The 21539-nt window shown below is 45.0% G+C and overlaps 1 protein-coding gene across 8 annotated transcripts in view; it reads right to left on the bottom strand.

Moving 5' to 3' along the window:
* The window catches only part of PXDNL (peroxidasin like), a 453359-nt gene that overhangs the window by 78393 nt on the left and 353427 nt on the right, over nt 1-21539 (bottom strand). For 6 of the 8 annotated variants that reach the window (XM_045455357.1, XM_045455353.1, XM_045455355.1 and 3 more), the window contains one exon: nt 19867-21337. In XM_045455357.1, the coding sequence (XP_045311313.1) occupies nt 19867-21337 (1471 nt within the window). Of the gene's footprint in view, nt 1-1637; nt 1804-16527; nt 16617-19866; nt 21338-21539 lie in introns of those variants that run through there. The other 2 variants (XM_045455358.1, XM_045455359.1) reach the window with 2 other exon arrangements.

Raw genomic sequence — 21539 nt, 5'->3', positions numbered from 1 at the left:
AGAATTATGCTGCCGTTGTTGTTATTGTATGTATTGTGGCTGTTACGACTTTCATCTTGAATGTGTATTCAATTTTACCAAATGTCACTTTGTCACATTCTCAGATGATTGTATGGGTTTTATAATTGGACATTCTATCGTGATCATTATATTGATACTGACTCATTCTTACATTCCTGAAATCATCTCTCCTTTAATTATGTTAGATTATTCTATTACTATTCGTGATTTGATGGAGAAGCACTTTAAACATTTTTCATTCCTTACCAAAAAAGAGATACTAGGATATGATTTTATTGATGTTGTCTTAAGGTTGATTACCAGAGGTCTGCTGGTTTCATCCAATAAACTGAGTAGAGTTTCATCTCTTTATATATTCCACAATATAATGTGCTCCTTACAATTTGAGTTAGCCTTACTTAGAGCCCAGAGACTATTTGGTTGCTTTTCTTTGACGATTTCAAATTTCTAAAGGCTCTAATTTGGCATTGTATTTTTCATTATCCTAAGATCAATTAAGAAATTATTTATGTAATAAGACTTTCAAAATTATTTTCATAAAAATAAAAATAGCAATTTTTTAAAAAGTCTGCTTATTTTGTGTTTTTATTGTTTCTAGCAATTGGATATATTAATTACTCTCAGTTTTTACATTTCCACTTTATTAATTTTCGCTTTTATATTTATTCTTTCCAACTTCAGTTAGACACTTAACATGAGTCAGCCATTAATAAATGTCTGCCAAGTTCAGCCTGTGAGATTTGTGGTTGTTGATGACCATAACCTAGCCCATCTTAACCATGTAGGCTTCAAAGACACAGGTTTGTTTTATACTCTAAGTTAGGTAGGCAGTAGATGGGTACATTGCTCATTCAATCTGAGGACTGAAGTCTTTCAATTCTGTAACTCTTCTCCCATTAACTCTTCCGTTGTGTCTTGCCTGCATTCCTTTCTCTATCTTTTGAAATGTCTATAAATATTTGGCATTTGCAATCTTTCTCCATGTCTGTTATTTTTTTTTTTTTTTGAGAGAGAGAGAGAGATAATGAGCAAGGGAGGGGCAGAGAGAGAGAGAGAGAGAGAGAGAGAGAGAATATCCCAAGCAGGCTCCATGCTGAGTGTGGAGCCCAATTTGGGGCTCAGTCCCATGACCCGCACTGAAATCAAGACGTCGGGACACTCAACCGATGAGCCACCCAGGCACCCCGTGTTTTTGAATCTTTCTTATGATTTATTCTTTTTATCAGTTAGTATTACATGCTGAATGATCCCTTTGAGTTTCTCTTCCAGTTCATTAATTCTTTATTCTAAGTAGTTGTATATCATGTTTGAAAATTCTATTTATTTTTCAAATATCTGTATTTCTTACATTTTCCTTTTGTTTTCATGTGGTATCTATTCATTCCTTTACTTATTTAATTACTTTCACAGTATCTTTTAACACGGTATCTACACATTCTTTTACTTACTTAATTACCTTTACAGTATCTTTCATACTGACCTCATCTCCCTTGATTTCGCATCCTGATTCTTTGTTTTGCTTTGTTTTGTTTTGTTTTACTGCTCTTCATTTGTTCTCATATCTGGCTATCTTCTGGCTATTTACTTACCCCATCAGTTTTTAACTGGTGTGCATATGTGACGGAGACAACATCCTAGGAGTCTGTTTTGTCTTTCCTCTGATTGTCCGTACACGTCAGCTTGTGGAAAACCTACGCGGTGATTTCACCCGAGCTTTTGCCAAGATCTTCATGGTCTCACACGTCCCGGGGTGGTCTCCATGCTGCTGCAGCATCACAGCATCTGAGTAAATTCACATTTCTCTCCTGTGTAAGACGGCTTTCAGAAATATTTCACAAAGCCTCGTGTTCCATTCCAGCATCAACCCCTGACGGTTAGTCAAGAAACTGTCTTGCTGTTTCCTCTTTCCTGATGGAAAGTGCTTTTCTCATTCCCTTCATCCTTTGAATAGATGAAGCCACCTTTGTGCAGGCATCTCTGTTTCAGCCCTCTGCCTACAATAGGTGGGAGGCTTCTCCTGGCCGTAGGTGGGCAGTAAAACCCCCACCTCTGATTTCTAGAACCACTATTCATGTATCATAACTCCTGGGCCAAGACGGCATTCACCACTGATTTCTCCCCGGCTTTTAGTTTCTTTGTCCTTTATGGCATGTAAAAATTGCCCTTTATTTTGAGCTTTTTAATGTTTAAAACCCTTCTTTGTATTTTTACTTTTTATTCAATAGGTCTAAGAAAAAGTTCAACAACAACAAAAAGAGGCTTACTTTACTGAATTGGTTATTTCCCAAGAAATTCTCTTAAAGTCAAATTGTCACTGAAAGGAGGCCATTCGTCAAATTCTTTATAGAACATGTCATACTCTTTTTAAAGTTGCTTTTCTGTTATTTCCAATCATGGAATAGGTAAGAACAACAAAGAAAAAATTTAATATTATATACAGTACAATATGTTTACATATTTTAATTGCACTTTCAAATGTTACTTCAGGTACTTCAAGATAGAAAATAAGCTGGCGAATTCATTGACTATAGATGTCACACTTAAAAAAATTCTACCTTAGCTAAAAAAGGTTACAAAGTACCATTCAGAGTTAATGCAGTAATGGGGATTTTGACCAAGCCATCCCAAATTTGCAAAGAACATCTGGTGTTCTATAGAATGAAAGCAATTATTGACTTGATTCAATATTTAAAAACATTCTAAACTGATTCCCATCAGCTTATGTCTACCTCACACTCAAATATTTTCAAAGGCTCCTTTGAATGTGCATATTTTAGCACGTTCTAGGAGTTTCCGATGTCCTAGCTGATGAATAACACGCTTAAGGAACTGGAAACCTACGCAGGCCATGAAATTAGCCCAAGTTCTCAAAGTCACTATTGAGCCTAGAAAAGGACCAGGTGATACATCATGAGATACATCACCTGGGTCCTACAGCTTCTCTAATACTCTCAGGTAAGTAAGAACATTAATTCACGCATTTCTTTCCTTTAACTTATCAAGCACTTAAAAATACTTTCCGTGTATTCTACGAATTCTGCATGATAAAAGTTATTATTGCTTTTCTCATCCACTAAAGCAGAAAACCACATCAACTGCTTTCTGCAATTGCAGCCAACAAGTGAAGATGTACATTCAAGGTCTCCTGGGCTTTTTATCTGTTCAGTGAGGCAACCAGCTGCCCTAATTAAATGGCACAAAGCACAGATTTTCAACAGTGACAACAGTGTGTTTTGTATTGTGAAGTTCGGAGAAATTGCTTGATAGGCATGGACGTGAATACCAAAGCTCCTCAATAATTTTAACACCAAGACTACAGATTACACAAATGAGATCATCCCGACTCCATTGTGGTATGTATGTTGTGAGAAAAAAACTTTGGAGTTACACACGACCTGTTAAGATTTTTGCATAATATAAAGTCAATCCGTTTCACTTCCAATCTGAAGTGTACCTTTCATGTGTATGTCATGCTACCATGAACAGAAAAGGAAAGACTCACTCCCACGGAGACACATTCTTTCCAGCTTTACTTGCAGAAAATTTTTCTCTAATTCTCCTGAATCAACACTCCTGGCAACTGGAACCTGAAGCAGCTTCATTTAAACATGGCATTCCTCATTTTAGAAACTAGAAATAGGAGACTAGGAAAGGTTACAAAGAGCGACACAGTGAGAAGGAGTCCGAGAGTGCCCAGAACTCCTGTGGTCTGATACCAGAGTCTTTATTTGTATGTGCTGGATTAAAATGTTTCTCACATTCTCCTTCTGTTCTAAAGCCAATGCAAAACACCACCACCGACAATTTTTTAAAAAGTAAAGAAAATACTGGCAATGGTAAGTTTTGTGTAATGACTATGTACCTCTCGCCTCCGCTTCCCCCTACAAAGATGAGCACGTCCTGATCTCTGGAAACTGGGAGTATGTTAACTATCACAGCAAAAGAAACGTAAATGTGAGTAAATTAAGAATGTTGAGATGGCAGATGACTGTGGATTACCTGTGTGATTACACTGGTCCTGCAAAGTAGATAAGAGCCCGAAGCATGGGTCAGGGAGAGTTGACCACAGAATAGCGTCAGAATGATGTCATGTGAGAAACTCAATCGGCATTTCTGGCTCTGAAGACAGTAGACAAGCCGAGCTATGCAGGCAGGCTGTCTCTAGAAGCTAGGAAGGCAAGGAAATCGATTCTCCTAGAGCCCCCGGAAAGGGACACCATGATTTCTTCCCAATGAGACATATTCCAGACTTCTCATCTCTAGAACTCTAAGATAATTAATTTATGTCATTTTAAGTCACCACGTTTGTGATAATTTGTTACAGCAATCAGAGGAAACAATGCAGAGCTATATATTACTCTAGTTGGGCTGTGGATAAAGCCTAGACTTCGGAATCAGATAAATTCTCCACTTGTCAACTGTTTGTGCTTGGCCAAGTTAACACTAGTTCACAAAATAATGACCTAGAAAGTGGGTAAGTCTTCATGGCATATATAGGAAAGTTCCACCTGAACTATTCTGTTCATTTTGGAACATAAACCATTTAAACAAAAACAGCACCTCATGTGTTAAATGGTTGCCTTATAAAATCCATAAAATTTAAGATTAACAAGAAAGACCTAACTTCCATTTTGAGATAATTTGACAGTGAGTGTCTTATTTTGATATGAGAAAATTATAAGCCTAAAATAAACAGTATCATTCCCAAATCTTGAGATAAATTAGAAGAATTCATTAAAGAATATCACTCTTCTATTGTGTTTGTATTTTACTAGAGCAGGCATCAGCAACCTTGTTCTTAAATAGCGGGTAATAGATATTTTTGGTTTTTCGGGCCACACAATCTTTATTGCAACTACTCAATCCTGCCACTAGAATGGAAAACTGATCACGGTTAATGTGCAAATGAATGGGTATGGCTGTGTAACAGTAAAACTATTTATAAGAACAGGTGGCCAGCCTGTGAACTATAGGTTCCCAAACCTTGTGTTGGAGTCTGGATTGAGGAGTATTCACATTTACTCTGAAGTTTTAGCATTTATAGCGCCGTTTCAGTCTCATGCGTCCAGGGGTACAGGCCCTAGTCCTGGGGTCACATACGCCTGGGAGTCTTTGGCCTGCCCAGGGGCTCCCCAAGGGATTGGGCCTTTCTCTCATTACCACTTATCTGTTCTCCTTGGAAGAGCCCCAGGTACAAATTGGGACAGACCCAAACGGGCACAATGCTCTGCCTCACCCGTTGCAAAGATGCCATAGACTCAGCAACCCTAAGAGATACGTGCTTGGACAAGGAAAAGTATCTGTGGTGGGTAGGTCTAGTTCCTGAGTAATGCCCCAGAGCCAGACTTACCACGGGGCAAATGAAAATAACTCTTCAGAGCTGGAACCACCGGGGTCCCTCCCCAGGCCCTAGAAAGAGCCTGTGATGTGTCCACGTGGCTACATGTGCTTATAAAATGTGCGTACGGATACATGCTAAGCCCTGCAATTCTGGGTCCCCTGACTTTGTAAACGCAGTTCCAGATGCTGGGCAAAGCACAAAAGAGTCCTCACGATGACTGAAACGGCACGTGACAGATGCTTCAAAATCACACTTGAGAGATTGTCAAATGTGGCAATGCCATTTAATTCCTCTGTGCTGCCTCCCCTTTCCCAATCCTGGTTTATAAATAAGAGTAACCTAACGAATGTTTGTGGAATTGATCTAATACTGAGGGGAGCAATGCTCTTCATGCAAACAGAAAAGCTAAGACATTGATAACAGAATTTAGAAAAAAAAAAAGGATTTACTAAATTAAAGAAATTAGAAACAAGGGGGTTAAGAAAATTATGGGACACAAGAAGGAACCAGAAAAAATTTTAAAGAAACCTTATGTTTAATTAAAAAATAAAAGGTGAAGGGGTGCCTGGGTGGCTCAGTCGGTGAAGCGGCCGACTCTTGATTTTGGTTCAGGTCATGATCTCACGGTTCCTGAGTTCAAGCCCCCCATCGGGCTAGGCACTCACAGAGCGTAGCCTGCTTCGGATGCTATGTCTCCCTCTCTCTGCCTCTCCCCCACTTGTGCTCTCTCTCTCTCAAAAATAAATGTTTAACATTTTTTTTAAATAAAAGGTGAAATTACAGAAGAGAGGACATTGAAGGATTAACAGACAGGATACAATTGGGTTTCCAAGGGGAGAAAACGATGTCACAGAATAACTCAACAGACATGAAAAGTAGGAAACACCACAACGGAACAAGATATATCGGAAAACAGGCAACACGTGGCTATGTTATCACTTTCTTTTTTTTTTTTTAGCAGAGAAAAAAATAGCTTTGGAAAACTTTAAAAAAAAAAAATCTATTGCTGCCTAACGAGACCCATACTTACTTCAATTGACTTTCAGGGCAGTTAGCCTGCCCCCCTCTAAATCACTAGCATAATGTCACTGGATAATGGGACTGTCACAATATAATTCCATAGCGCCCCCACTGCTCCTTTCTTTCTTTTCTAAGGGGAAGATTATATAAGATTACAACACATTAGGGTAGCATGTGCCTCTCTGGCTACAGGTACTGACACTAATGGATCTTAGCTCCACTTGCCTGAGAAATAACAGTGTTCTATAGATTGGCAATAAACAGGCCCGCAGTCAGGGACATCGGCTTCAACAGACCACCCACGGTTCCGAGAAAAAAAGGATAGACTTGATGGGCAATCCGAATATAGCATTCATTTCTGTTTGATTTGTGATCGAAATAGCTAAGCTGCAGTTTTCTTTCCCTTTGCACCCGTCAAGTCAGATGCTGTGTGCTGAGACGCCCCCACTGGCTGCACACTGCAGGCGTGTTCTGGGACAGTGTGACACGGGGACCTGGGAAGACCCCCACTGTTCCCAAAGAGCTTCCTTAGCAGAGCACAAGCTACCTGTATTTCCACACAACTCAGTGGTAACTGAGTCCTGAGAGGCCGGGATGCGTGTGAACATTTATCGGGAAATAAACAGTAAGTAAACAAGGCATATGTCAGTCGAAATTAGCCTTGCTTTTCTTCTCAAGAGCTTGTAGCAAAGCAATTTTCTATTTTTAGCTCACAGGAGAAAAACAGGGACTTGATTATATTTTTAGCTTCTGAAAAGTAAGTTTTCCACTGGACAGCTGGGAAGGAAATTCTTAGTTACATTTTATTTTTTAGTATTTTAATGAATGTTTTTGCCCTAACTATTCTAAGGTGATCTTCACAGACAGGTCATGTATGAACATACATCCGTCAGGTCTGATACTCAACCAAAGTATTTTATTTAGGCTTTGGGCTAAAAAATAAAAAGTTGATCAAACATGTTAGACTACTACTGTCCTTAAAGCGATTCTCTACTGGGTACTGTTAATGGCCAGAAGTCATGATAAAATAAGAGAAAATAAACTTGCCTATTTAAAATTCAGACTTAATTCCTTAACTGGTAAATGAGTTGCAAATAATTCCCAACGCTCGTATTCTATTCATGTTATCATCACAAATTACACTGCAATTTTTACAGGGTTTTTTTTTTTTTGTAGTTGTTTAAGTTAAGATACAGTAAAAATTATTTATGTAACATATTTCAATTTACTTCAATTTAAATTTATTTGTAAAGATTTACATAGCCCAAATCCCTGATCTAAAGCAATAAGAATTAAAATCCTTCAAAACCAAAAAAGAAAATAAAACAACAAAAAAATATGTACTCTATTTAACAAATATTTGCGAAGAACCAGGCATTGTTAGATTGGAAGGCTGCCAGATGGGAAGGATAGAAAGTTTAAGGAGATACGGTATTTTCCTTCAGGACGCTCAGAGTTCAATGAAAAGGTTGAGCACATAAGCAGTCACAGTAAGAAGTATTTTGCTGTAAGTAAGAACAAAGTGCCTACAGAGCACGGAGGAAAAGTCTGCTCTGCAGGGGTAACAATATTCAAAAACTTTGATTTGAATCTGAAAGACTGAGGTGGTCTTACCGGAGGAGGTGAAGGAGAGGAAAGCTTTCCAGGCAGAAGGAACAGCTTATGCAAAGACACAAATGCCAGAAAGATCATGGCGTTCTTGGGGAAAGGGCAAAAGTGAAAGACGAAACAGGTAACGCACGGAACGCCCGGGGTTTGGTTTGCAAAACAAGAAACAGAGCTGGAAGTGTAGGTTCGTGTCAGAGTCTAAAGGGACTTGTCTCCAAGTACAGTATGTTTCTTAACCTAATTGGAAAGAGGAAATCCCACGATGTTTTTAAGCAGAGGTGACATACTCTAATTTGTGCTCTGCCATAATTTTGATGCTGTAAGAAAACAGGAATGCAGCGGAGGAAAACACAGAGAGCATGGCGCTAAAAAGTCAGGTGGAGGTAGAGAGAAACCTAAAATACAGATTTAATTAAGGAAGGTAACAACTTTTGTGCAAACAATTTCACTGAGGCTGAATCGTAGGGGAAACCACTACCTGCGTGAGAATGAATGTAAGATTCTGTTTCTGGCTGTGGAGTCGTAAGTAGAAACGTGGTGGGATTCTCACACACAGAGAGCTGTGACACTGAGGCTTGTCTTTCCAGGAAGCAACTTTATTCGTGCCGGCATGGCTCAGTTGGGTTGGTACCGAAGAACTGAGCCCCGAACTACACCGCTGTAGTTTTTTTTGTTTTGTTTTTTTGGGGTTTTTTTTGTTTTTTTTTTTTAACGTTTATTTATTTTTGGGACAGAGAGAGACAGAGCATGAACAGGGGAGGGGCAGAGAGAGAGGGAGACACAAAATCGGAAGCAGGCTCCAGGCTCTGAGCCATCAACCCAGAGCCCAACGCGGGGCTCGAACTCACGGACCGCGAGATCATGACCTGAGCCGAAGTCGGACACTTAACCGACTGAGCCACCCAGGCACCCCTGTAGTTTTTTATATATATATATATATTTTTTTTTCTACTTCTGTGTCTCCCATATATGGTAACACACAAACATGCAGTCTGATTAAGTGGTCTCATGTTAAGGTCGTGAGGGATGTTGTCATGTATGTGTATAGCCAGGTTGCCTTAAGGTTTTTTGTTTCTGTTTTTGTTTTCCTTATGGAGGGGACCCTACCACAGAAAGAGACTAGTCTTTCCATTACAAACAACCATAAAAGAGTTCAAAATATGAGTGCATAGTTTTCAGATATTGGACAATAGGCAGCATAAACCTAAGAGACTTGAGGAAAGGGAAACCTCTCGCAAAGGCCCAGCTTTGTGCCTGGGGAAAACTTACCCTAGGCCGTGCACGTTGCTAGAATTCAAGGTGGTGCTATGCTGAGGGATCCTGACCAGAATTCAGAGCAGCTGAAGCTGCTGAAACACAGTGGGGAGGGGGCCAGAGCTTGGGAGGGGCTGGGCCAGCCCTTGAGTCGGGGGAATACCTGAGTCCTAAAGACAGCAACGACCACAGGGGGTTGAATCAGAACAGAAGACCCCTGTAACACCTTAGTAACCTCAGACAGACAGGCAAGGCACAGAACACCAAGTCTTCGGATCGGCTCTGTCCTCACAAGGATAAAACACACTTTATCCTAGATGCTAGGATAAAGCCTAGCATCTGCATGGGAGACAGAGCTTGGAGAATGGTCCGCTCAAGTCAGTGAGGCCCAGTGGATAACGCCCTGGGCTTTCCATATTTCCAGGGAGAAAAACCATAAAGCAAAAACCTATACAAGTCCAAGGTGGCATCCCAGTAGTTGATATGCATTTAAGAGTTACAAGACAGAAAACAAAAAATGTGGTCCGCACATTAGAAAAGAAGTAGTCAATGCTACTCAACTCCAAAAGTACGGCTGTGATGTTCAACTGATCAGGAAAGGACATTAAAGGAGTTCTCACCGACGTGCTCCAAAATTAAATAAGATACGTTCTTAATGAGGCATCATTTCGGTAAACGTCACCAGAGAACTGGCAACCGTAAAGACATGTAAATTCGGGGACCAGTGTAACTGAAATGAAAATTTCACGGGACGTTTGTAAAAGGGGGTTGAGGACGGCAGAAGAGCCCGTGAACTTGAAAGAAAAATCAGTGGAAAATATCAACCTGAAGAAGAGACAAGCAGAGCTCCCAAGTGATCCAGAAAGTACACTGTTAGACTTCCGTTCAAGAGAGACGGTCACGCAAGTCAACGCAAAGACTTGCCTATGAGTCTTCACTGGCAGCATCACTCAGAATCAACACTGGCAACATCCTAATGGCCACCTCAGGTGAATGAATAAACAAATATGGGTACATCCATACAAACACTACTACTCACGTTCACAACAAAATATATCATCTATGGACACAGCTGACACCTGGATGAATTTTCAAAAGCACGGTGAGCAAAACAGGCCAAGCCTAAAAGAGTATAGACGGTACGATTCCATTTTACATGAAGTCCCAGAAACTACCAGTGATAGAGACCTGATCTGTGGTGGCCAGGGAGGGCCTGGGTGGGAAGCTTAAGGGCAAAGAGCAAGAGGTAAATTTCTGAGGTGAGGAAACGTTCTCGGTCTTTACCGGGTGATCATGACACAGGTATGAACACTGTTCAAAGTCATCACGCTGTACACTTACGATGTGCATTTCACCGCATATTACAGTCGCCATATGATGATTAAAAATGTAATTTTGGTTTAGTCAGATTGGGAGATTTAGGCAAAATATACTAAATTGCATCCAGATATATATTTTTTGGCAAAATAGAATTTAAAAATAAAATGAAGCACATATTTTGATCATGATAAAGTGTTCTATAAAGTATGTAGAAATATAATTTCATCTTGTATAGAACCAGGACTAATTAAGTTACGGGATAATATTAGTATATATTACCATAATGTATAGCATAACAGTATAACATAGTATAAATGTCCTCAATGATTATCGTGGTAAAATAATCTAATACAGCCTCAATTTTCAAAGGCAGGAATAAAGGCAGATTCTGAAAGAAATTCATTTCTAAAACACAATTACTAAGACTCGTCACGATAACATCCACCAAACTGATGCTAAATTAAATGTCATTAAATGTCATGCTTTAAAGTGTTGAAGTAATTATTTTGCATTCCGTTTTTGCTAAATGAACGGTCTTGAGTGCCTTCTAAGAACGGGACCTCTGGGTATAAGTGACTGACAACCTGATTTTTCATTGGCCTCTTGTCACTTTTTATTTGCTCAGTCGTGTGTTTTCCTTGTTTCAGGGCTACAAGGTTGACTGAATGAGTTTTTAATTTTTTGCAATTGGGGTGAGGGTAATGCAAGAATCGAACACGCATGTGGCTTGCTGTGCTGTACGTTTCCACTCCTTTGTACATATAAAATTAGAATACATCGCAGTTAATTGAGGCCACTGAATACTTGATGGAAAAGTAAATTGGTATGGATAAGTGTAAAAACTTGGTTTACACCTAAGAAAACCTTGTCCGGTCAGAGGCGTCAAACTGAGACTAATTTTCAAACCCAGGGCCCTTAGGGAACTAAAACGAGCCTCGCCAGGCAGCCACACTTCCCCGGTGTCTCCCAAACTGCTGCATTGTGCTAGGCCATGTGCTCAGCTCTGGGGACTCAGAGATAAATGAGAATGTCTCTGCAACCAAGAAGGACAGACTCTTGGAACCCCGTCATTAAATTAATACGTTCCCTAGAAAGGCAGAAATGAGACGGAATGAAAACGACCAGGAGAGGAAAGGCTCTAAAAATGGCATTTACCGTCTAGCAACAGGAGTTATCATTGTAAGACGGTGTACTTCTAAAAGTATTGTTTAGAGAAAATACGATACTCGGGAATCTTGGGCTGGCTGTGCTCTGAAATCCTGTATGTGACCTTGGGAGCTGAGAGAGAGCCGTCTGCAGTGCACCATATGTATAAAACAGGAGATAAGGGAGCTGAGGGAGAACGAAAAATAAATCCTGAACAGAAAGGAGCAGAGATAAGAGGTGGAGAGAAAATGCCGGGTCCTCTGGAGGCCTGGCTATATTTAAACGGTCGAGTATCCTTCTGTAACTGAAAGAACAAAGTCACTCCCTCCAATAGGGACAGGAGACAAGGACAGTTGAGCAAGGACTAAGAACAGAGGGGAGTTTCCAGTCTGGGGCTGCTTTTGGCTAAGGGAGCAACCATTTCAAGAGACGAGGCGGGCGAGCCCCCGCTGCACATGCGTGGTAGGCCCGAGGGGGAAAGGAGGGTGCCGGACGGATATGGGTGCCAAATCAATGGGAGAGGAGCGTCCACGGGCAACTTTAAGAATCTGAGGCCTCGGGGCGCCTGGGTGGTGCAGTCGGTTAAGCGTCCGACTTCAGCCAGGTCACGATCTCGCGGTCTGGGAGCTCGAGCCCCGCGTCGGGCTCTGGGCTGATGGCTCAGAGCCTGGAGCCTGCTTCCGATTCTGTGTCTCCCTCTCTCTCTGCCCCTCCCCCGTTCATGCTCTGTCTCTCTCTGTCCCAAAAATAAATAAACGTTGAAAAAAAAAATTTAAAAAAAAGAATCTGAGGCCTCTAATAATACATGCAGAATCAGGGTTGTGTAGTTTTGCTGCGTTTCTCTGCAAAAGAAGGTTCGAAGCTTCTGGAAGATTTTCCAAGTGGTCTAGCATGAAGTGGCTAAGAGTCACTGTTTTCACAGCAACTGAACTTGCTAACATACTAACCATTCAATGAAGTCAAAGGGCTGATGTTGACGAAAGGTCCTTTAAGGCAGGTAGGAGTATGGAAGTTTGAGAGACATTTAGAAGCACAAGAGCCAGGAGTCTTGAGGGAACGATGGCCAAGTCCTGAGCAGAGTGGGGGGCAGGGGGGCAGAGACAGAGGTAAGCTATTGAGAAGCCGTCACTGCAGTCTGACCCTGTGGTACCTCAGGGTGGAAAAGAGGAGAAACTAAGTGCTTTTGTTTTTTTAATAGTATCCAGTGAAGCAGCTACAAGATAGGAGTAGGTACTGAATATAAATTACTTACTTGGCGAATTATAAGCTATTCTTTAAAAAAGCTGAGGCAGCTGCACATCCCCGTGAGAATGGGTGACAAAAAAACCTCGCACTTATTAAAGAACAGAAGTAACCACATCCACAAAAAATGCACATGTTATATTTTCAAAAGAGGATTCAAAAATAGCTTTCAAAATGGCCTCTCTCTGTTTGAGAATTTATGTTCGCCACTCAATGGATGATTAATCCTCACGTTCTGCTTATTAATATGTTTTGCAAAGAATAGAGAGAAAAATAGAGAGAAATAGAGAATAGAGAGAGTGTATTTTTTTAAGAGTAAAAATAATCCCATAAAAAAAGAAATAAGGGCACCTTGTCGGCTCTGTTGACTAACCGTCCTACTCTTGATTTCAGCTCAGGTCACGATCTCATGGTTTGTGAGTTCAAGCCCTGCATTGGGCTCTGCACTGACAGTGTGGAGCCTGCTTAGGATTCTCTCTCTCTCTCGCTCTCTCTCTCTCTCTCTCTGCCCCTCCCCCAACTCATGCTCTTTCTCTCTCTCTCAAAATAAATAACAGATATTAAAAGATCTTTTAAAAAGTTAAAAAATAAGTAATTCATTTTTGAGTAATTTTTGTATGGTCTTTTAACTCTTTGAAAACTGAAACATTTTGACAAGGAAAGGAGGAAAGAAGGAGGGAGGGAGGGAGGGACGGAGGGAAGGAAGGAAGGAAAGAAAGAAAGAAGGAGGGAAGAGAGAGAGGGAGAGGGAGGGAGGAAGAGAGGGAAGGAGGGGCAGACAAGGGAAAGCACGGAGGGGAAAGGAGGGAAAGAAGAAGAGGGGAGGCAAGGGAGGAAGGGGGGGAACTGAGAGCTTTACCACTGAGGTCAGGCCACAACAGGGATGTCCACTCACCACTGTTACTCAACATAGTGTTGGAAGTCCTCGCCTTAGCAATCAGACGACAAAAAGAAATAAAAGGTATCTAATTCAGCAAGGAGGAAGTCAAACTTTCACTCTTCACAGATGACACGATACTCTATATGCAAAACCCAAAAAGAGCCCAAATGTCCATCGATGGATGAATGGATACAGATGTGATACACACACACACACACACACACACACACACACAAACACACACACAAAATGGAGTATTACTCGGCAATCAAAAAGAATGAAATCTTGCCATTTGCAACGATGTGGATGGAACTAGAGTGTATTATGCTAAGCAAAATTAGAGAAAGACAAGTATCATATGACTTCACTCATATGAGGACTTTCAGAAACAAATCAGATGAACACAGGGGAAGGGAAGCAAAAATAAGATAAAAACAGAGAGGGAGACAAACCGTAAGAGACTTAAATACAGAGAACAAACTGAGGGTTGCTGGAGGAGTGTTGGGGGGGGGGAATGGGCTACACGGTGACGGGCATTAAGGACGGAACGTGTTGGGATGGGCACTGGGCGTCGTAGGTAACTGACGAATCACTAAATTCTTTCCTCGAATCATCATTATAGTATATGTTAACTAACTTGGATTTAAACTTTAAAAAATAGGGGAAAAATTTCAAGGTTCCAGTAAAAAAACTAATAATGTTTTGTTTGTTTCTGCGTATGCTCAACGTCACTCGTCCAAATACGAAATACGAATCCGAAGCACGGTGAGGTATCACCTCACACCTGTCAGAATGGCTAACATTTACAACTCAGGCAACGGCAGATGTTGGCGAGGATGCGGAGAAAGAGGAACCGCGATGCACTGCTGGTGGGAATGTAAACTGATGAGCCACCGTGGGAAACAGCATGGGGGGCTGGGTTTTGACACCACCTTCGTGAAGAAATCCTTACCGATTTGCTAGCTGCCCCTGCTCCACGTGTCACAGGAGAGGGTTACGTGGGTTGTGATTCCCCCGGCCCTGAGCTCCTCGAGGAGAATCCAAAGCGCCTCCCCATTCCGACTGAAATGAACTGAAAGGTGACGAAAACCCTGTCCCAGTGCGGCTTTCCCGTGACAGATCACGTGCCGTTCGTGGTCGTTTCAGAGGAAAGTTATAGCATGGATTTCCACATGTTGTTCCGGCTTTTTAAAAGCTACCTAAAGGATCCAACGTGAAGGTACAAGCAACAAGGAAAATCAGATTTTACTTCCAGGTGGTGAACTGTCACAAGCCTTCAACATTAACAGAAGTGAAGAAAATCGTTAGCTTTGTAGACCTGATGACACTTAAAGATGGGGGGGATATATTCTGGAATATGAAGATATTGTATGTCGATTAAAACTATTAAGTGGGGGTTCCTTGGTGGCTCCATCAGTTAAGCGTCTGGTTCTCGATTTTGGCTCGGGTCATGATCTCACCGTCATGAGATCAAGTCTTGCTTCAGGGTCCATGCTGGGTGTGGAGCCTGCGCTCCCCATTCCTGCCCACGTGGATGGGGGCGGACGGCCGTGGGGTTGGGGACTCCTGCCCGAGCTGCTGTCCTGCCCACGTGGATGGGGGCGGACGGCCCTGGGGTTGGGGACTCCTGCCCGAGCTGCTGTCCTGCCCACGTGGATGGGGGCGGACGGCCCTGGGGTTGGGGACTCCTGCCCGAGCTGCTGTCCTGCCCACGTGGATGGGGGCGGACGGCCCTGGGGTTGGGGACTCCTGCCCGAGCTGCTGTCCTGCCCACGTGGATGGGGGCGGACGGCCCTGGGGTTGGGGACTCCTGCCTGAGCTGCAGCTGCAGCCTCGAGCTGTCAGCTGGGAATCAGTGGCGTTTACAAACTTGCTTATCACAGCCATACTTGTGATTTGGATTATGTAATTTAATTATGTGTTACATAAAATAATGAAACCTTTGTGTAAAAGAGGAGAGTACTCAGTCCTGTGAAAACAAAACTCAGGGTTTGGGGAAGGATCGTCAAAAGGAGAGTCAAACCCCAATGCCAATTAGCTGCGCCTTAGGTAACTATAAACTGTAGGGGGAAATGTAAACAAGGAATCTGCATTCATACCATCGCTTCCGTGGAAAATTCCTATTCCCCTTCCGGAACCAACCCGTACCCACAAAAGATTCAGCCTGGGCACGAGCTTATGCCCAAACCAGGTGACTGAGAATCCTGATCAGCAGATCTGTGTCACAGCAGCAATAACAAAACCGGAATTCAGACTCTGCCCCTCACCTCCCCGCCCCCCTCCTGCCCCAAAGCACAAGTTACGGGACTTAATGTGCGCTCAAATGTGTGAAGCTGAAATACCAAAGACGAGCCTAGGCCTTATTTTTATGACTCTCTGCTTTAGCCGATTCTTAATCTGTCTTGATTACCTGAACTATGAAGTTTTTAATGTTACGGGACAGCGTTTATTTCGTCGACCTAAGGATGCGCTCTCCTTGCTTCCACATTTGCCTGGAGAGGTTTAGAAACCAACTTAAAGCCACGCTTGCAAATTAATGTGAAAAGGAAAACAAGTAACAAGTAACAGGAGAGGGTACAGAGAGAACTGTGTAAATGCGCCTAGTTAGAGCCAGTGACATCAGCCCCTGACAAACAGAAATCTACAGACTTGCAGACAGAGACCGTCAACACGACTCCAAGGTACCTGTTTTGTGCTCATGGCTGAATGAGTCCGTGGCCGCTCTGTCACAAACTCACAAAGGATGTCCGGCCAGAGCCAGGGCAGAGTCAGACCCGTGGCAGCCTAAGGGGGACGTCGCATTGCTCTGCCTCCTGGCCTCCCCGCACCCACCCACCCTGGTCAGTCCTGCTCCCCTCGGGCTAAGAACGCGCACCAGGCTGCACAAAAGTTCCCACGGTTCCAGTATCCCCCAAAGCCAGGATAAGGACTCCTTGTTCAGTTTTCAGAAGACTCAGTGTTAAGGTCCCAAATGCATTAAAGGAGCACACAGAAAAAAAAAAACAAAAAACAAAAAAATAAAATAAAATAATAAAATAAAATAAAATAAAATAAAATAAAATAAAATAAAGGAGCACACAGAAAGCCAGGCAGTCGTGTGAACAGTGTGCGGTGTATGGACCACTGTCCAGCTCAGAGGCCAGTCCTGCCTCGCACTGGCCGCTGGGAGGCCGTGTCCTGCAGCAGGGGGCCGGTATCTATGTTCCGGCCTAATGTCACTTCCGTCAATGACCAGCAGCCTGAGAGCTTTAGGATTCAGGAGGACGTTGTGACGAGAACACTTTTTTTTTTTTTTTTTTTAGTTTTTTAAAATATTTATTTTTAAGAGACAGAGAGACAGAGCGCGAGTGGGGAAGGGGCAGAAAGAGAGAGAGAGAGGGAGACACAGAGTCGGAAACAGGCTCCAGGCTCAGAGCTATCAGCACAGAGCCCGAAGCGGGGCTCCAACCCACCAGCTGTGAGATCGTGACCAGAGCCAAAGTGGGACACTTAACCGACTCAGCCACCCAGGCGCCCCTGTGATGAGAACATTGTCAAAGGACACATTTCGGCTACTCTATAATTGGTGGTGAATTTGCAAGTAAGCTGCATATTGAGAAGTGGGACCCCAATGAATTGCAAAGCAAGCCTTGCCCCCAGGTTTATTCTATGCAGACAATGTCTTCACAGGAAACGTTTAGAATACCGATAGTGTTGCATATACCATCAGGAGCCTATCTATGCTGCCTTCTCGCTCCACCTGGATTGTTCCAGAAACCATGGAATTCCTTGCTGGAGCCTCTCCTCCTCCCCGGACATCTGGTGCAGGTCAGCATTTCACAGAGAAGTCTCTCCTCAGTCACTCTCCCGCTTTAAACACAGGAGGAAGATCAAACTCCCTCGCGTGGCACACAGGGCCCTTTAAAAGCTACCCCCGGTCACCTTCCTACTCCCAGCCTCCTGCCGCACAGCCCCACACGTTCCTGCTTCTTCCCTCTCCCTGGGATGCTGCCCGCTGTTCCCACGTCATTCAACTTATCACACGCAGAAAATTCCAGGAGCAGATCAGTAGCTTGCTGTGTATCTCACACGTACCTTCCATTTCTCAGCTCTGTGCTCCCATAACATTCAATTCCCATCTCTATGACAGCCCTTTCCACACCGATTACAGCCAGCTCCCTGCCTTCCCAGCAGGCTGTCAGCCTCTCCAGAGCACGGACGCTATTTCCTTCATCTCGGGTCTCAGTGCCTAGCACAGGGCGGGATCACAGCAGATGTGCGAGCTAATAATGATGCTGACAACTGAAATGATCCTGCCATAATAAATGTAGCCACAGCTAACGCTTACTGATTGCCCACGAGGCACCAGAACTGTAGGTATTTGATACATTCTATACAATTTCATCTTTGCACAACTCTGAGGACACAGTGCTTTCTCATACATAGATATTCTGAGATCTTAAACTATTTAAATACTTTTCACAAGCTCTCAGCACTAATAGGGGGTGGAATAATGATTTAAACGAGGTCTCCCTGAGTCCAAAGTCGATGTTCTGCAAATTCCACCTGCAGGATGCTCTGATTTGTTCTGCATGTATTATCATTTTCACAGTTTAACATTCTACATCACTATGAAACAGATTCTAGTGGCATAAAAACGTTCACATCTTTGGTGTTACCAAAAAAGTCCTAATATTGACAATTAGCTCCATAATTTGCAATTTTAAGCTTCTCTGAAAGATGTCCCATTAATACACCATAAGCTATTAATACACATGTAAGCCTATGTTTAGCCTACTAGAGACAAAACTAATTAATGAAACATTTTTTTTTCTTTTTTCATTGTTTTAGGGGATGAATGGTGGGGAGCATAAGGAACGGGTAGAGTTGTTTCCTGGAAACGTACTCTACTCATAAGTTAAAAGTTAATCTGAATCTCACATAAAGAGAACATAATATTGGGGCACCTGGGTGGCTCAGTGGGTTAAGCGCTGACTTCACCTCAGGTCACGATCTCACAGTTCATGATCTCACATACGAGTTCGAGCCCCGAGTGGAGCCCCGAGTCAAGCCCCCCCCCAGTCGGGCTCTGTGCTGACAGCTCGCGGTCTGGAGCTGTAGCAGGATTCTCGCACAGAGAGTCCTGACGCTGAGGCTTTTCTTTCCAGGAAGCAACTTTACTCCTGCTGGTACCGCTCAGTTGCGTTCATACCCGAAGAACTGAGCCCCCAAACAGCCCATGGGGTAGTTTTTAGTATATTTTCAACTTCTTTGTCTCCCATATATGGTAACACCCAAACATGCGGTCTGAGTGGTCTCATGTTACAAGGTCATGAGGGATGTTCTCAGGTGCGCATAGAGCCAGGTTGCCTTGAGGATTTTTTTCCTCCTTAGGGAGGGGACCCTATCACAAAGCCTGCTTCAGATTCTGTCTCTCTCTCTCTCTCTATCTCTATCTCTGCTCCTCCCCCGCTCATGCTCTCTCTCTCTCTCTCTCTCTCAAACATACAGTAAACATTAAAAAGTAATTAAAAAATTACGAAAAGAAGAGAACATAATACTAATACTTTACTGAAAGACATTAACGATACAGTGAATGAGCTTCGACTTTCGTTCTGACGATAAATTTAGAATTGTTTGTCCTTTCGGCAAAAACTAACTTTGGTTTTCATTTCACTACTTTGCCCTGCCTAAGAAAGCCCGTGTGACGGATGGCCTTTTCCGAGGCTTTACATCAGAACTTGCGATCTTATCACATCAGTGAAAAGGCCTTTATTGGGATACCAGGGAGCATGCGTGCGCCAGGCACGCCAGCCCCTCGTCTCGTAGTTGAGACGTACCGGCAAGTACTTAGCAAAGAGGCAGCAGTACTGAGCCACACAGGGGGCTCCTGCTTCGTGTCTAGCAACCCCTCCTTTAATGGTGGAGTCCTCCCGCCCCAGCAATGACCGCAATCACATCCCCAGGCAGCCAAATCCGTCCGCGCAAAGCTCTCCTTTAACGCTTCTCCCGCTCCCGAGAAACGCCTACGTCCAGGCAGCATTTGCACACTTACTTTTTCAGTTTTTGTCGAATCCCTGCGTCTTTAATCTCGTTCCGAAGGTCCTCGAACCTCTCCGCCGAGCTCAGGTTGCAGAACACCCGGAAGTCGGCGTAGGGGGGGATGCCGTGGTCTCGCCCCCTCTGGATGTTGGTGGCCGCCAGATCCAAGGCCACCGAGCGGGCGCTGGAGAAGAGCTTCTCGGTCAGCTCCAGGCTCAGCAGCTGGGACGGCACCCGCAGTTTGGCCGCCGTGCCAAACAGCCCCCGAAGGAGGGGGTCTATCCCGCCCTCCTCGATTATCCTGGACGGCGCGAAGAAGGCCTTGTGCAGTGGCAGGTGGCCTTCGGGGATCTCCCCGAAGCTGCCGTTCAGCCGCTGCAGGACCGGCTTGATTAACGTGTGGCCGAACCTGAAGGCCGCGGTGGCGAAGGAGTTCAGGATGCCCGCGTTCACACGGGGGTCGTAGCCCCGGTACCCCCGCAGCAGCCCCATGCCCGGCTCCCCCAGGATCTTGGGCAGCCAGTGGCTGTAGGTGATGTGCTGCAGCTCGGCGCCCACGATCTTCCTGGCCTCGTGGTACAGGGTGTCTCCGTCCCAGTGGGGGTTCAGGGCGCGCAGCTCCGCGGCCAGCCTGTTGTGCTCCCGCAGCCACAGCGTGTGCATGGCCGTGAGCGCCGGCTGCTCGTTGGCCCGGTGGTCCCCGGCCAGGAAGCAGGGGCTGCGGCCGGCGCACTCGGTGGGCGGGCCCGGCGCGAAGGGCAGCAGGTGCTTTCCCGAGGGGGCCCACGGCGGGCCGGTCCTCAGGCGCCCCCGCGACGCGGCCGGGTCCCGGAGCGCCCGGGACTCCCGCTCCGAGCTCCCGTACACGTTGGAGCCGTCGAGGTAGGCGGTGAGCTGGTTGGCCTGCTCGCGCGCGTACCCCGAGCTCGTCGCCGGCGACGTCGCGCCGCTGCCGCACACGGGGCTGGAGCGCGCGAAGAAGAGGCAGGCCGCGTGGGCGCGGCGGGGGTCGCCGTCGGGCAGCTGGATGGGGAAGCAGGGGGGGTCGTTCGTGCACACCGCGCTGCACGGCCGCCCGTCCGAGAAGCGCGCCGTGCTCAGCGCGGGCACCGTGTGGCCCAGGTCGTGGTCCAGAAACTGGCCCCACTGCATGAGCATGTGCGTGTACCGGTCGTCCGGGCTGACCGTGGCCGTGGCCGCCAGCTCCGTGGACACCAGCCTGGGCGGCGGGAGGGGCTGGCGGCCCGCGCCGCGCGGCAGGTTGAAGCCGTTCTCGTAGGCGGGCTTCAGGATGCGCTCGAAGGCCGTCCGCGACGCGCCCCACGCGGGGTGCTGCAGGTTGTTGCACGTGCCGTCCGCGGCTCGGTACTTCTGGTGGAAGCACAGGTCCGAGCAGTCGGGCACCTGCCTGTGCGCGGTGCAGCCCGACAGGTTGGCGAGGAGGCTGAGGGAGCGCGGGGACACCAGGTCGTTGAAGCGGAATTCTGAAACGCAGAGCGGCGAGGGAGGGAGTGAGGACGGCGGTCCCTGGGGCGGAGGGAGGGGAGGGGCCTCGGACCCAGGGGCCGTGGGGACGGGCCATTCCGGGGGGGGGGGGCGGAGGGGGGGCACACGTCTTTCCTACATCCAGCAGGATTTCATTAGAACAAAACCGAAAGTTGCAAGTTCTAATAAAAGCGGGGCGGG

The sequence above is a fragment of the Leopardus geoffroyi genome, chromosome C3 (assembly GCF_018350155.1).
Source record: "Leopardus geoffroyi isolate Oge1 chromosome C3, O.geoffroyi_Oge1_pat1.0, whole genome shotgun sequence".
NCBI lineage: Eukaryota > Metazoa > Chordata > Mammalia > Carnivora > Felidae > Leopardus > Leopardus geoffroyi.
Note: the sequence above shows the minus strand (reverse complement) of the source record. Positions and strands in the feature narration are given on the sequence as shown.